Genomic DNA, 16189 nt, shown 5'->3' with positions numbered 1-16189 from the left:
CTGTATATACTGGACTTCTCTCTGACAGCGAACATTATACACATGACACTTGACCGACTAGTGGTACCAACAACCTGCGCTCACCTTTGTTTCAAACGCTCACTCATCGGACCAGGTGATGCCCTCCATGCCGACGTTCTGGTCGAGCCCCAAGGCATTCCACACCGCAGGAGAGGCGTCAACGATGTTGTTAGCACACGGGGGCTCGTAGTCGTGGTCTTCGTCGCAGCCATAGACGGAGTCACACTCGTCCACCACCTTGGCATACACAGACTTGCCATTGGCGCTGATCTTGATGCGGTGCCCGCAACGGGCCATGTTCTTGAACCAGCCGGTGGAGAGCGCAACGACCATCTCCTTATCGCTGTGGTAGGAATTGTCACACTCGGACGGACCGCCGCCGTCCTTGCCCTTCTCGAAGCTGTTGAGCGTCAAGACGGCCTTGGTGGTCGCGGTGACCGGCGGCGAGCAGTGGTACTGCGGGTATCTCTTGCCATCCTCGCAGCAGTCGGGGTCGTTGCTCTTCTCACAGTTGCCTGACTTTCCTGGAAGGTAGCCACTTGCACGGCACACACCGAGACCTGGGCGGAGCGAGGACGCGATGTGGGAGGTGGAGAGGGCCACCAGGAGGAAAACTGCCATGGTGGCTAGAGCTCTTGCAGTGGCCATCTTACCTACTGAACAGCGCGGAACTCTAACGCTCGTCTACTTCTTCTTTTTGCTGCTACAGTACTGGTTTGTTTCCCTCGATTGATTGTGCTGTGTGGTTAGACAGCTGCAGGGTCGACTTTATATAGTGCTTCTGCTAGTTCAGTCATGAGCACCAACTTGTTGCATGTTCTCCACGGCAAATCATTGATGAGTTCAGACAGGGCACTGGTCCGTAACGTCTCAAATGGATTGTTATAATACTAGGTCGGACGTATATATATTGTGTCTCATTGAGCATGCCCTTGGGAAAGACAGACGGAGACATGATTACACCGATGATAAAAATATTGCAGAACAGGTTCAAAGAACTGAATGAATTGATAGCAACATTCTTTATACTATTCTATTTCTACCACACTTCTTGCCGGTGCCTTCAACCATGACAGACACTGAGGGTCACTGAAATATAGAAAACTTCGTTAGATAGATAAGTATTATGTTAAGCTATCATGTGTTTTCATTCCACTAAAATAGTATAGCACAGCTCGATGCCAGACACTGTTTCTTTTTTGCCAATATCGTCTAGTTCTTGCAGGTCTTGCCGTGTGTTTTTTTTTTGCGGGATATTTGCACCTATAGTTACGTGGGACTTCCTCTTCCAACCATACTAGCTTGTCCAAAACCTGTACCTATGTAAAATGCCACATATTTATTAGATCTGGAGTATTAAGTTACACATATGTCTCTTTTTTCCGCTTGGGGCCAGTTGAGGTTGAAAATTTATCAGCTTCATGCATTCCTGTCGAGTTCGACGGACATGTAAACCGGGGCCCATCATTTGATATTGACAGGTCCACTTATTATTCAGGCCCCAGGTGAACCGCTCGATCCGGATTTTCCTGGTCGGTGATTCTAGCCGCAACCTTGAGCCTCTCCTCTGTACGTTGGTCGTGGCGGCAACGCTGGCCTCCACCTCGGGAGATCCAATCTTCACCTCGTCTTCCCAACCACGGATAAACAACAATGGATGTGCATACGTCGGCGCGTTAAGACCTTGCTGCCACAAGCGACGCGAGTGACGCGGGCCCAGTCCATCTGATTGTGGCGGCACAGCAGCACCGGCTGCACGCTCGGTGGTGCCTCATCGGCGTCCTGCTTTCCTAGGAGATGGCGGCTGGTGGCACTCAGCACGGGCAATATAAAGATCGATGGTGTTGTGTCCTTAGAGCACAGCAGGACACCCCAACGTAACCAACCGAAAAGAAAACCGGGGGAAAACAAAAGACGGAAGAAGAAAAAGCATGTTCGCCCCGAACATCTTAAACGCCCAAAACTTTCAGCAATTTGGAAATCTATCCAGTTTAGTTTATGCACCTATATTCACTAGTCTCTCACAACACTCTAGGAAGTAGACATAGAAGAACTTTGAGAAATTACGACACCTATGTGGTTTAGTTTATGTAGTTATATTCGGTAGTCTGTCACAACAATTTGCCAACCAAACTTCCCTTTTATTTTTGTTCTTTGAAGTATGGCAATACTCGTATGGCACCAAAATAATTTCCGTAGTCATGCACCCTGAAATGAAAGTGCTCTACGTTGGCGAAAGTATCCCGGGCAGCATACTCTTTGAATGATTAAGCAACATTTCTAAGATAACTATGTAAACTAAATTACAAAGATATTGGCGGAAACTGACTTAGCGTCCGATGTTATCAATTTTCGGGACAAGGGCCACCATCATACTGTTCCACCACTCCAGTATCATGCCTGAGTTGAGCGCTTGTAACATTATGAAATCATGGAATCATCTTGATTGCACATTTAGTTGCCTTACTGAAACATTAAGCATCAAAAAGCATGTATTATTAGTTCCTCATGCTTTTTTCAGATCCTTGATTCCTTGATTAAGCAGCTCCGTTTGTTGATTGCTTGCTTGATACTCTCGACTTGAGTGAATTGTTATGGGAGTTAAGTCTGCGTCATGGAGCAATCTCACTCTTCCTGCGCTGCATACATGCTGTAATTAGATGCAACCGTGCAAGATATATAATGCTGCGTAGCATTAGACATAATATTTTCTATGGAGTTCACCGTCTTTGGTAGCTGATCAGTGGAATGATGTGCTTTTTAACAGTTTATCATACTTGTTCAGCGACCCTTGAAAATGAGTATACAGCTTTCTCAGGTATCTCATGTGTTTCCAATTCTTTATACACCACACTACTCACTATTATAGCCTTGAAGAGCACACGCGAACATCTCACTGGTGCTAAACCATAGGTTGCACTGTTTATTTTAAAAAATCATGCCATCATATACATAATCTGATCAACTCACCCCGTATAGGATCTGTATATACTGGACTTCTCTCTGACAGCGAACATTATACACATGACACTTGACCGACTAGTGGTACCAACAACCTGCGCTCACCTTTGTTTCAAACGCTCACTCATGGGACCAGGTGATGCCCTCCATGCCGACGTTCTGGTCGAGCCCCAAGGCATTCCACACCGCAGGAGAGGCTTCAACGATGTTGTTAGCACACGGGGGCTCGTAGTTGTGGTCTTCGTCGCAGCCATAGACGGAGTCACACTCGTCCACCACCTTGGCATACACAGACTTGCCATTGGCGCTGATCTTGATGCGGTGCCCGCAACGGGCCATGTTCTTGAACCAGCCGGTGGAGAGCGCAACGACCATCTCCTTATCGCTGTGGTAGGAATTGTCACACTCGGACGGACCGCCGCCGTCCTTGCCCTTCTCGAAGCTGTTGAGCGTCAAGACGGCCTTGGTGGTCGCGGTGACCGGCGGCGAGCAGTGGTACTGCGGGTATCTCTTGCCATCCTCGCAGCAGTCGGGGTCGTTGCTCTTCTCACAGTTGCCTGACTTTCCTGGAAGGTAGCCACTTGCACGGCACACACCGAGACCTGGGCGGAGCGAGGACGCGATGTGGGAGGTGGAGAGGGCCACCAGGAGGAAAACTGCCATGGTGGCTAGAGCTCTTGCAGTGGCCATCTTACCTACTGAACAGCGCGGAACTCTAACGCTCGTCTACTTCTTCTTTTTGCTGCTACAGTACTGGTTTGTTTCCGTCGATTGATTGTGCTGTGTGGTTAGACAGCTGCAGGGTCGACTTTATATAGTGCTTCTGCTAGTTCAGTCATGAGCGCCAACTTGTTGCATGTTCTCCACGGCAAATCATTGATGAGTTCAGACAGGGCACTGGTCCGTAACGTCTCAAATGGATTGTTATAATACTAGGTCGGACGTATATATATATTGTGTCTCATTGAGCATGCCCTTGGGAAAGACAGACGGAGACATGATTACACCGATGATAAAAATATTGCAGAACAGGTTCAAAGAACTGAATGAATTGATAGCAACATTCTTTATACTATTCTATTTCTACCACACTTCTTGCCGGTGCCTTCAACCATGACAGACACTGAGGGTCACTGAAATATAGAAAACTTCGTTAGATAGATAAGTATTATGTTAAGCTATCATGTGTTTTCATTCCACTAAAATAGTATAGCACAGCTCGATGCCAGACACTGTTTCTTTTTTGCCAATATCGTCTAGTTCTTGCAGGTCTTGCCGTGTGTTTTTTTTTTGGCGGGATATTTGCACCTATAGTTACGTGGGACTTCCTCTTCCAACCATACTAGCTTGTCCAAAACCTGTACCTATGTAAAATGCCACATATTTATTAGATCTGGAGTATTAAGTTACACATATGTCTCTTTTTTCCGCTTGGGGCCAGTTGAGGTTGAAAATTTATCAGCTTCATGCATTCCTGTCGAATTCGACGGACATGTAAACCGGGGCCCATCATTTGATATTGACAGGTCCACTTATTATTCAGGCCCCAGGTGAACCGCTCGATCCGGATTTTCCTGGTCGGCGATTCTAGCCGCAACCTTGAGCCTCTCCTCTGTACGTTGGTCGTGGCGGCAACGCTGGCCTCCACCTCGGGAGATCCAATCTTCACCTCGTCTTCCCAACCACGGATAAACAACAATGGATGTGCATGCGTCGGCGCGTTAAGACCTTGCTGCCACAAGCGACGCGAGTGACGCGGGCCCAGTCCATCTAATTGTGGCGGCACAGCAGCACCGGCTGCACGCTCGGTGGTGCCTCATCGGCGTCCTGCTTTCCTAGGAGATGGCGGCTGGTGGCACTCAGCACGGGCAATATAAAGATCGATGGTGTTGTGTCCTTAGAGCACAGCAGGATACCCCAACGTAACCAACCGAAAAGAAAACCGGGGGAAAACAAAAGACGGAAGAAGAAAAAGCATGTTCGGCCCGAACATCTTAAACGCCCAAAACTTTCAGCAATTTGGAAATCTATCCAGTTTAGTTTATGCACCTATATTCACTAGTCTCTCACAACACTCTAGGAAGTAGACATAGAAGAACTTTGAGAAATTACGACACCTATGTGGTTTAGTTTATGTAGTTATATTCGGTAGTCTGTCACAACACTTTGCCAACCAAACTTCCCTTTTATTTTTGTTCTTTGAAGTATGGCAATACTCGTATGGCACCAAAATAATTTCCGTAGTCATGCACCCTGAAATGAAAGTGCTCTACGTTGGCGAAAGTATCCCGGGCAGCATACTCTTCGAATGATTAAGCAACATTTCTAAGATAACTATGTAAACTAAATTACAAAGATATTGGCGGAAACTGACTTAGCGTCCGATGTTATCAATTTTCGGGACAAGGGCCACCATCATACTGTTCCACCACTCCAGTATCATGCCTGAGTTGAGCGCTTGTAACATTATGAAATCATGGAATCATCTTGATTGCACATTTAGTTGCCTTACTGAAACATTAAGCATCAAAAAGCATGTATTATTAGTTCCTCATGCTTTTTTCAGATCCTTGATTCCTTGATTAAGCAGCTCCGTTTGTTGATTGCTTGCTTGATACTCTCGACTTGAGTGAATTGTTATGGGAGTTAAGTCTGCGTCATGGAGCAATCTCACTCTTCCTGCGCTGCATACATGCTGTAATTAGATGCAACCGTGCAAGATATATAATGCTGCGTAGCATTAGACATAATATTTTCTATGGAGTTCACCGTCTTTGGTAGCTGATCAGTGGAATGATGTGCTTTTTAACAGTTTATCATACTTGTTCAGCGACCCTCGAAAATGAGTATACAGCTTTCTCAGGTATCTCATGTGTTTCCAATTCTTTATACACCACACTACTCACTATTATAGCCTTGAAGAGCACACGCGAACATCTCACTGGTGCTAAACCATAGGTTGCACTGTTTATTTTAAAAAATCATGCCATCATATACATAATCTGATCAACTCACCCCGTATAGGATCTGTATATACTGGACTTCTCTCTGACAGCGAACATTATACACATGACACTTGACCGACTAGTGGTACCAACAACCTGCGCTCACCTTTGTTTCAAACGCTCACTCATCGGACCAGGTGATGCCCTCCATGCCGACGTTCTGGTCGAGCCCCAAGGCATTCCACACCGCAGGAGAGGCGTCAACGATGTTGTTAGCACACGGGGGCTCGTAGTTGTGGTCTTCGTCGCAGCCATAGACGGAGTCACACTCGTCCACCACCTTGGCATACACAGACTTGCCATTGGCGCTGATCTTGATGCGGTGCCCGCAACGGGCCATGTTCTTGAACCAGCCGGTGGAGAGCGCAACGACCATCTCCTTATCGCTGTGGTAGGAATTGTCACACTCGGACGGACCGCCGCCGTCCTTGCCCTTCTCGAAGCTGTTGAGCGTCAAGACGGCCTTGGTGGTCGCGGTGACCGGCGGCGAGCAGTGGTACTGCGGGTATCTCTTGCCATCCTCGCAGCAGTCGGGGTCGTTGCTCTTCTCACAGTTGCCTGACTTTCCTGGAAGGTAGCCACTTGCACGGCACACACCGAGACCTGGGCGGAGCGAGGACGCGATGTGGGAGGTGGAGAGGGCCACCAGGAGGAAAACTGCCATGGTGGCTAGAGCTCTTGCAGTGGCCATCTTACCTACTGAACAGCGCGGAACTCTAACGCTCGTCTACTTCTTCTTCTTGCTGCTACAGTACTGGTTTGTTTCCCTCGATTGATTGTGCTGTGTGGTTAGACAGCTGCAGGGTCGACTCTATATAGTGCTTCTGCTAGTTCAGTCATGAGCACCAACTTGTTGCATGTTCTCCACGGCAAATCATTGATGAGTTCAGACAGGGCACTGGTCCGTAACGTCTCAAATGGATTGTTATAATACTAGGTTGGACGTACATATATTGTGTCTCATTGAGCATGCCCTTGGGAAAGACAGACGGAGACAGGATTACACCGATGATAAAAATATTGCAGAACAGGTTCAAAGAACTGAATGAATTGATAGCAACATTCTTTATACTATTCTATTTCTACCACACTTCTTGCCGGTGCCTTCAACCATGACAGACACTGAGGGTCACTGAAATATAGAAAACTTCGTTAGATAGATAAGTATTATGTTAAGCTATCATGTGTTTTTATTCCACTAAAATAGTATAGCACAGCTCGATGCCAGACACTGTTTCTTTTATGCCAATATCGTCTAGTTCTTGCAGGTCTTGCCGTGTGTTTTTTTTTTTGCGGGATATTTGCACCTATAGTTACGTGGGACTTCCTCTTCCAACCATACTAGCTTGTCCAAAACCTGTACCTATGTAAAATGCCACATATTTATTAGATCTGGAGTATTAAGTTACACATATGTCTCTTTTTTCCGCTTGGGGCCCGTTGAGGTTGAAAATTTATCAACTTCATGCATTCCTGTCGAATTCGACGGACATGTAAACCGGGGCCCATCATTTGATATTGACAGGTCCACTTATTATTCAGGCCCCAGGTGAACCGCTCGATCCGGATTTTCCTGGTCGGCGATTCTAGCCGCAACCTTGAGCCTCTCCTCTGTACGTTGGTCGTGGCGGCAACGCTGGCCTCCACCTCGGGAGATCCAATCTTCACCTCGTCTTCCCAACCACGGATAAACAACAATGGATGTGCATACGTCGGCGCGTTAAGACCTTGCTGCCACAAGCGACGCGAGTGACGCGGGCCCAGTCCATCTGATTGTGGCGGCACAGCAGCACCGGCTGCACGCTCGGTGGTGCCTCATCGGCGTCCTGCTTTCCTAGGAGATGGCGGCTGGTGGCACTCAGCACGGGCAATATAAAGATCGATGGTGTTGTGTCCTTAGAGCACAGCAGGACACCCCAACGTACCCAACCGAAAAGAAAACCGGGGGAAAACAAAAGACGGAAGAAGAAAAAGCATGTTCGCCCCGAACATCTTAAACGCCCAAAACTTTCAGCAATTTGGAAATCTATCCAGTTTAGCTTATGCACCTATATTCACTAGTCTCTCACAACACTCTAGGAAGTAGACATAGAAGAACTTTGAGAAATTACGACACCTATGTGGTTTAGTTTATGTAGTTATATTCGGTAGTCTGTCACAACAATTTGCCAACCAAACTTCCCTTTTATTTTTGTTCTTTGAAGTATGGCAATACTCGTATGGCACCAAAATAATTTCCGTAGTCATGCACCCTGAAATGAAAGTGCTCTACGTTGGCGAAAGTATCCCGGGCAGCATACTCTTTGAATGATTAAGCAACATTTCTAAGATAACTATGTAAACTAAATTACAAAGATATTGGCGGAAACTGACTTAGCGTCCGATGTTATCAATTTTCGGGACAAGGGCCACCATCATACTGTTCCACCACTCCAGTATCATGCCTGAGTTGAGCGCTTGTAACATTATGAAATCATGGAATCATCTTGATTGCACATTTAGTTGCCTTACTGAAACATTAAGCATCAAAAAGCATGTATTATTAGTTCCTCATGCTTTTTTCAGATCCTTGATTCCTTGATTAAGCAGCTCCGTTTGTTGATTGCTTGCTTGATACTCTCGACTTGAGTGAATTGTTATGGGAGTTAAGTCTGCGTCATGGAGCAATCTCACTCTTCCTGCGCTGCATACATGCTGTAATTAGATGCAACCGTGCAAGATATATAATGCTGCGTAGCATTAGACATAATATTTTCTATGGAGTTCACCGTCTTTGGTAGCTGATCAGTGGAATGATGTGCTTTTTAACAGTTTATCATACTTGTTCAGCGACCCTCGAAAATGAGTATACAGCTTTCTCAGGTATCTCATGTGTTTCCAATTCTTTATACACCACACTACTCACTATTATAGCCTTGAAGAGCACACGCGAACATCTCACTGGTGCTAAACCATAGGTTGCACTGTTTATTTTAAAAAATCATGCCATCATATACATAATCTGATCAACTCACCCCGTATAGGATCTGTATATACTGGACTTCTCTCTGACAGCGAACATTATACACATGACACTTGACCGACTAGTGGTACCAACAACCTGCGCTCACCTTTGTTTCAAACGCTCACTCATCGGACCAGGTGATGCCCTCCATGCCGACGTTCTGGTCGAGCCCCAAGGCATTCCACACCGCAGGAGAGGCGTCAACGATGTTGTTAGCACACGGGGGCTCGTAGTTGTGGTCTTCGTCGCAGCCATAGACGGAGTCACACTCGTCCACCACCTTGGCATACACAGACTTGCCATTGGCGCTGATCTTGATGCGGTGCCCGCAACGGGCCATGTTCTTGAACCAGCCGGTGGAGAGCGCAACGACCATCTCCTTATCGCTGTGGTAGGAATTGTCACACTCGGACGGACCGCCGCCGTCCTTGCCCTTCTCGAAGCTGTTGAGCGTCAAGACGGCCTTGGTGGTCGCGGTGACCGGCGGCGAGCAGTGGTACTGCGGGTATCTCTTGCCATCCTCGCAGCAGTCGGGGTCGTTGCTCTTCTCACAGTTGCCTGACTTTCCTGGAAGGTAGCCACTTGCACGGCACACACCGAGACCTGGGCGGAGCGAGGACGCGATGTGGGAGGTGGAGAGGGCCACCAGGAGGAAAACTGCCATGGTGGCTAGAGCTCTTGCAGTGGCCATCTTACCTACTGAACAGCGCGGAACTCTAACGCTCGTCTACTTCTTCTTCTTGCTGCTACAGTACTGGTTTGTTTCCCTCGATTGATTGTGCTGTGTGGTTAGACAGCTGCAGGGTCGACTCTATATAGTGCTTCTGCTAGTTCAGTCATGAGCACCAACTTGTTGCATGTTCTCCACGGCAAATCATTGATGAGTTCAGACAGGGCACTGGTCCGTAACGTCTCAAATGGATTGTTATAATACTAGGTTGGACGTACATATATTGTGTCTCATTGAGCATGCCCTTGGGAAAGACAGACGGAGACAGGATTACACCGATGATAAAAATATTGCAGAACAGGTTCAAAGAACTGAATGAATTGATAGCAACATTCTTTATACTATTCTATTTCTACCACACTTCTTGCCGGTGCCTTCAACCATGACAGACACTGAGGGTCACTGAAATATAGAAAACTTCGTTAGATAGATAAGTATTATGTTAAGCTATCATGTGTTTTTATTCCACTAAAATAGTATAGCACAGCTCGATGCCAGACACTGTTTCTTTTATGCCAATATCGTCTAGTTCTTGCAGGTCTTGCCGTGTGTTTTTTTTTTTGCGGGATATTTGCACCTATAGTTACGTGGGACTTCCTCTTCCAACCATACTAGCTTGTCCAAAACCTGTACCTATGTAAAATGCCACATATTTATTAGATCTGGAGTATTAAGTTACACATATGTCTCTTTTTTCCGCTTGGGGCCCGTTGAGGTTGAAAATTTATCAACTTCATGCATTCCTGTCGAATTCGACGGACATGTAAACCGGGGCCCATCATTTGATATTGACAGGTCCACTTATTATTCAGGCCCCAGGTGAACCGCTCGATCCGGATTTTCCTGGTCGGCGATTCTAGCCGCAACCTTGAGCCTCTCCTCTGTACGTTGGTCGTGGCGGCAACGCTGGCCTCCACCTCGGGAGATCCAATCTTCACCTCGTCTTCCCAACCACGGATAAACAACAATGGATGTGCATGCGTCGGCGCGTTAAGACCTTGCTGCCACAAGCGACGCGAGTGACGCGGGCCCAGTCCATCTGATTGTGGCGGCACAGCAGCACCGGCTGCACGCTCGGTGGTGCCTCATCGGCGTCCTGCTTTCCTAGGAGATGGCGGCTGGTGGCACTCAGCACGGGCAATATAAAGATCGATGGTGTTGTGTCCTTAGAGCACAGCAGGACACCCCAACGTAACCAACCGAAAAGAAAACCGGGGGAAAACAAAAGACGGAAGAAGAAAAACCATGTTCGCCCCGAACATCTTAAACGCCCAAAACTTTCAGCAATTTGGAAATCTATCCAGTTTAGTTTATGCACCTATATTCACTAGTCTCTCACAACACTCTAGGAAGTAGACATAGAAGAACTTTGAGAAATTACGACACCTATGTGGTTTAGTTTATGTAGTTATATTCGGTAGTCTATCACAAAAATTTGCCAACCAAACTTCCCTTTTATTTTTGTTCTTTGAAGTATGGCAATACTCGTATGGCACCAAAATAATTTCCGTAGTCATGCACCCTGAAATGAAAGTGCTCTACGTTGGCGAAAGTATCCCGGGCAGCATACTCTTTGAATGATTAAGCAACATTTCTAAGATAACTATGTAAACTAAATTACAAAGATATTGGCGGAAACTGACTTAGCGTCCGATGTTATCAATTTTCGGGACAAGGGCCACCATCATACTGTTCCACCACTCCAGTATCATGCCTGAGTTGAGCGCTTGTAACATTATGAAATCATGGAATCATCTTGATTGCACATTTAGTTGCCTTACTGAAACATTAAGCATCAAAAAGCATGTATTATTAGTTCCTCATGCTTTTTTCAGATCCTTGATTCCTTGATTAAGCAGCTCCGTTTGTTGATTGCTTGCTTGATACTCTCGACTTGAGTGAATTGTTATGGGAGTTAAGTCTGCGTCATGGAGCAATCTCACTCTTCCTGCGCTGCATACATGCTGTAATTAGATGCAACCGTGCAAGATATATAATGCTGCGTAGCATTAGACATAATATTTTCTATGGAGTTCACCGTCTTTGGTAGCTGATCAGTGGAATGATGTGCTTTTTAACAGTTTATCATACTTGTTCAGCGACCCTTGAAAATGAGTATACAACTTTCTCAGGTATCTCATGTGTTTCCAATTCTTTATACACCACACTACTCACTATTATAGCCTTGAAGAGCACACGCGAACATCTCACTGGTGCTAAACCATAGGTTGCACTGTTTATTTTAAAAAATCATGCCATCATATACATAATCTGATCAACTCACCCCGTATAGGATCTGTATATACTGGACTTCTCTCTGACAGCGAACATTATACACATGACACTTGACCGACTAGTGGTACCAACAACCTGCGCTCACCTTTGTTTCAAACGCTCACTCATGGGACCAGGTGATGCCCTCCATGCCGACGTTCTGGTCGAGCCCCAAGGCATTCCACACCGCAGGAGAGGCGTCAACGATGTTGTTAGCACACGGGGGCTCGTAGTTGTGGTCTTCGTCGCAGCCATAGACGGAGTCACACTCGTCCACCACCTTGGCATACACAGACTTGCCATTGGCGCTGATCTTGATGCGGTGCCCGCAAGGGCCATGTTCTTGAACCAGCCGGTGGAGAGCGCAACGACCATCTCCTTATCGCTGTGGTAGGAATTGTCACACTCGGACGGACCGCCGCCGTCCTTGCCCTTCTCGAAGCTGTTGAGCGTCAAGACGGCCTTGGTGGTCGCGGTGACCGGCGGCGAGCAGTGGTACTGCGGGTATCTCTTGCCATCCTCGCAGCAGTCGGGGTCGTTGCTCTTCTCACAGTTGCCTGACTTTTCTGGAAGGTAGCCACTTGCACGGCACACACCGAGACCTGGGCGGAGCGAGGACGCGATGTGGGAGGTGGAGAGGGCCACCAGGAGGAAAACTGCCATGGTGGCTAGAGCTCTTGCAGTGGCCATCTTACCTACTGAACAGCGCGGAACTCTAACGCTCGTCTACTTCTTCTTCTTGCTGCTACAGTACTGGTTTGTTTCCCTCGATTGATTGTGCTGTGTGGTTAGACAGCTGCAGGGTCGACTCTATATAGTGCTTCTGCTAGTTCAGTCATGAGCACCAACTTGTTGCATGTTCTCCACGGCAAATCATTGATGAGTTCAGACAGGGCACTGGTCCGTAACGTCTCAAATGGATTGTTATAATGCTAGGTCGGACGTAAATATATTGTGTCTCATTGAGCATGCCCTTGGGAAAGACAGACGGAGACAGGATTACACCGATGATAAAAATATTGCAGAACAGGTTCAAAGAACTGAATGAATTGATAGCAACATTCTTTATACTATTCTATTTCTACCACACTTCTTGCCGGTGCCTTCAACCATGACAGACACTGAGGGTCACTGAAATATAGAAAACTTCGTTAGATAGATAAGTATTATGTTAAGCTATCATGTGTTTTTATTCCACTAAAATAGTATAGCACAGCTCGATGCCAGACACTGTTTCTTTTATGCCAATATCGTCTAGTTCTTGCAGGTCTTGCCGTGTGTTTTTTTTTTTGCGGGATATTTGCACCTATAGTTAGGTGGGACTTCCTCTTCCAACCATACTAGCTTGTCCAAAACCTGTAGCTATGTAAAATGCCACATATTTATTAGATCTGGAGTATTAAGTTACACATATGTCTCTTTTTTCCGCTTGGGGCCCGTTGAGGTTGAAAATTTATCAACTTCATGCATTCCTGTCGAATTCGACGGACATGTAAACCGGGGCCCATCATTTGATATTGACAGGTCCACTTATTATTCAGGCCCCAGGTGAACCGCTCGATCCGGATTTTCCTGGTCGGCGATTCTAGCCGCAACCTTGAGCCTCTCCTCTGTACGTTGGTCGTGGCGGCAACGCTGGCCTCCACCTCGGGAGATCCAATCTTCACCTCGTCTTCCCAACCACGGATAAACAACAATGGATGTGCATGCGTCGGCGCGTTAAGACCTTGCTGCCACAAGCGACGCGAGTGACGCGGGCCCAGTCCATCTGATTGTGGCGGCACAGCAGCACCGGCTGCACGCTCGGTGGTGCCTCATCGGCGTCCTGCTTTCCTAGGAGATGGCGGCTGGTGGCACTCAGCACGGGCAATATAAAGATCGATGGTGTTGTGTCCTTAGAGCACAGCAGGACACCCCAACGTAACCAACCGAAAAGAAAACCGGGGGAAAACAAAAGACGGAAGAAGAAAAAGCATGTTCGCCCCGAACATCTTAAACGCCCAAAACTTTCAGCAATTTGGAAATCTATCCAGTTTAGTTTATGCACCTATATTCACTAGTCTCTCACAACACTCTAGGAAGTAGACATAGAAGAACTTTGAGAAAATACGACACCTATGTGGTTTAGTTTATGTAGTTATATTCGGTAGTCTGTCACAACAATTTGCCAACCAAACTTCCCTTTTATTTTTGTTCTTTGAAGTATGGCAATACTCGTATGGCACCAAAATAATTTCCGTAGTCATGCACCCTGAAATGAAAGTGCTCTACGTTGGCGAAAGTATCCCGGGCAGCATACTCTTTGAATGATTAAGCAACATTTCTAAGATAACTATGTAAACTAAATTACAAAGATATTGGCGGAAACTGACTTAGCGTCCGATGTTATCAATTTTCGGGACAAGGGCCACCATCATACTGTTCCACCACTCCAGTATCATGCCTGAGTTGAGCGCTTGTAACATTATGAAATCATGGAATCATCTTGATTGCACATTTAGTTGCCTTACTGAAACATTAAGCATCAAAAAGCATGTATTATTAGTTCCTCATGCTTTTTTCAGATCCTTGATTCCTTGATTAAGCAGCTCCGTTTGTTGATTGCTTGCTTGATACTCTCGACTTGAGTGAATTGTTATGGGAGTTAAGTCTGCGTCATGGAGCAATCTCACTCTTCCTGCGCTGCATACATGCTGTAATTAGATGCAACCGTGCAAGATATATAATGCTGCGTAGCATTAGACATAATATTTTCTATGGAGTTCACCGTCTTTGGTAGCTGATCAGTGGAATGATGTGCTTTTTAACAGTTTATCATACTTGTTCAGCGACCCTCGAAAATGAGTATACAGCTTTCTCAGGTATCTCATGTGTTTCCAATTCTTTATACACCACACTACTCACTATTATAGCCTTGAAGAGCACACGCGAACATCTCACTGGTGCTAAACCATAGGTTGCACTGTTTATTTTAAAAAATCATGCCATCATATACATAATCTGATCAACTCACCCCGTATAGGATCTGTATATACTGGACTTCTCTCTGACAGCGAACATTATACACATGACACTTGACCGACTAGTGGTACCAACAACCTGCGCTCACCTTTGTTTCAAACGCTCACTCATCGGACCAGGTGATGCCCTCCATGCCGACGTTCTGGTCGAGCCCCAAGGCATTCCACACCGCAGGAGAGGCGTCAACGATGTTGTTAGCACACGGGGGCTCGTAGTTGTGGTCTTCGTCGCAGCCATAGACGGAGTCACACTCGTCCACCACCTTGGCATACACAGACTTGCCATTGGCGCTGATCTTGATGCGGTGCCCGCAACGGGCCATGTTCTTGAACCAGCCGGTGGAGAGCGCAACGACCATCTCCTTATCGCTGTGGTAGGAATTGTCACACTCGGACGGACCGCCGCCGTCCTTGCCCTTCTCGAAGCTGTTGAGCGTCAAGACGGCCTTGGTGGTCGCGGTGACCGGCGGCGAGCAGTGGTACTGCGGGTATCTCTTGCCATCCTCGCAGCAGTCGGGGTCGTTGCTCTTCTCACAGTTGCCTTGCTTTCCTGGAAGGTAGCCACTTGCACGGCACACACCGAGACCTGGGCGGAGCGAGGACGCGATGTGGGAGGTGGAGAGGGCCACCAGGAGGAAAACTGCCATGGTGGCTAGAGCTCTTGCAGTGGCCATCTTACCTACTGAACAGCGCGGAACTCTAACGCTCGTCTACTTCTTCTTTTTGCTGCTACAGTACTGGTTTGTTTCCCTCGATTGATTGTGCTGTGTGGTTAGACAGCTGCAGGGTCGACTTTATATAGTGCTTCTGCTAGTTCAGTCATGAGCACCAACTTGTTGCATGTTCTCCACGGCAAATCATTGATGAGTTCAGACAGGGCACTGGTCCGTAACGTCTCAAATGGATTGTTATAATACTAGGTCGGACGTACATATATTGTGTCTCATTGAGCATGCCCTTGGGAAAGACAGACGGAGACAGGATTACACCGATGATAAAAGTATTGCAGAACAGGTTCAAAGAACTGAATGAATTGATAGCAACATTCTTTATACTATTCTATTTCTACCACACTTCTTGCCGGTGCCTTCAACCATGACAGACACTGAGGGTCACTGAAATATAGAAAACTTCGTTAGATAGATAAGTATTATGTTAAGCTATCATGTGTTTT

General features: G+C 46.7%; 5 protein-coding genes and 1 pseudogene across 5 annotated transcripts; all 6 read right to left on the bottom strand.

The window, feature by feature from the left end:
- Positions 1–734, bottom strand: LOC123129954 (putative ripening-related protein 5). The gene has a single exon (XM_044549911.1). The coding sequence runs from the start codon at positions 667–669 to the stop codon at positions 100–102; it is 570 nt and encodes a 189-aa protein (XP_044405846.1). The 5' UTR covers positions 670–734; the 3' UTR covers positions 1–99.
- A 2368-nt stretch (positions 735–3102) lies between these two features.
- LOC123129281 (putative ripening-related protein 5) lies at positions 3103–3732 on the bottom strand. Its single transcript, XM_044549508.1, has one exon. The coding sequence runs from the start codon at positions 3670–3672 to the stop codon at positions 3103–3105; it is 570 nt and encodes a 189-aa protein (XP_044405443.1). The 5' UTR covers positions 3673–3732.
- Positions 3733–5954: 2222 nt separating this feature from the next.
- Positions 5955–6724, bottom strand: LOC123129953 (putative ripening-related protein 5). The gene has a single exon (XM_044549910.1). It carries the CDS (start codon positions 6676–6678, stop codon positions 6109–6111), a length of 570 nt encoding a protein of 189 aa, XP_044405845.1. The 5' UTR covers positions 6679–6724; the 3' UTR covers positions 5955–6108.
- Positions 6725–8958: 2234 nt separating this feature from the next.
- LOC123129952 (putative ripening-related protein 5) lies at positions 8959–9728 on the bottom strand. Its single transcript, XM_044549909.1, has one exon. The coding sequence runs from the start codon at positions 9680–9682 to the stop codon at positions 9113–9115; it is 570 nt and encodes a 189-aa protein (XP_044405844.1). The 5' UTR covers positions 9683–9728; the 3' UTR covers positions 8959–9112.
- A 2388-nt stretch (positions 9729–12116) lies between these two features.
- Positions 12117–12685, bottom strand: LOC123129280 (putative ripening-related protein 5; annotated as a pseudogene).
- Positions 12686–14975: 2290 nt separating this feature from the next.
- On the bottom strand, positions 14976–15689 carry LOC123129279 (putative ripening-related protein 5). Its single transcript, XM_044549507.1, has one exon. The coding sequence runs from the start codon at positions 15687–15689 to the stop codon at positions 15120–15122; it is 570 nt and encodes a 189-aa protein (XP_044405442.1). The 3' UTR covers positions 14976–15119.
- Positions 15690–16189: the final 500 nt, after the last annotated feature.

Source organism: Triticum aestivum, chromosome 6A (assembly GCF_018294505.1).
Source record: "Triticum aestivum cultivar Chinese Spring chromosome 6A, IWGSC CS RefSeq v2.1, whole genome shotgun sequence".
In the NCBI taxonomy this organism is placed as follows: Eukaryota; Viridiplantae; Streptophyta; class Magnoliopsida; order Poales; family Poaceae; genus Triticum; species Triticum aestivum.
This window is presented reverse-complemented; position numbering and strand designations above follow the sequence as displayed.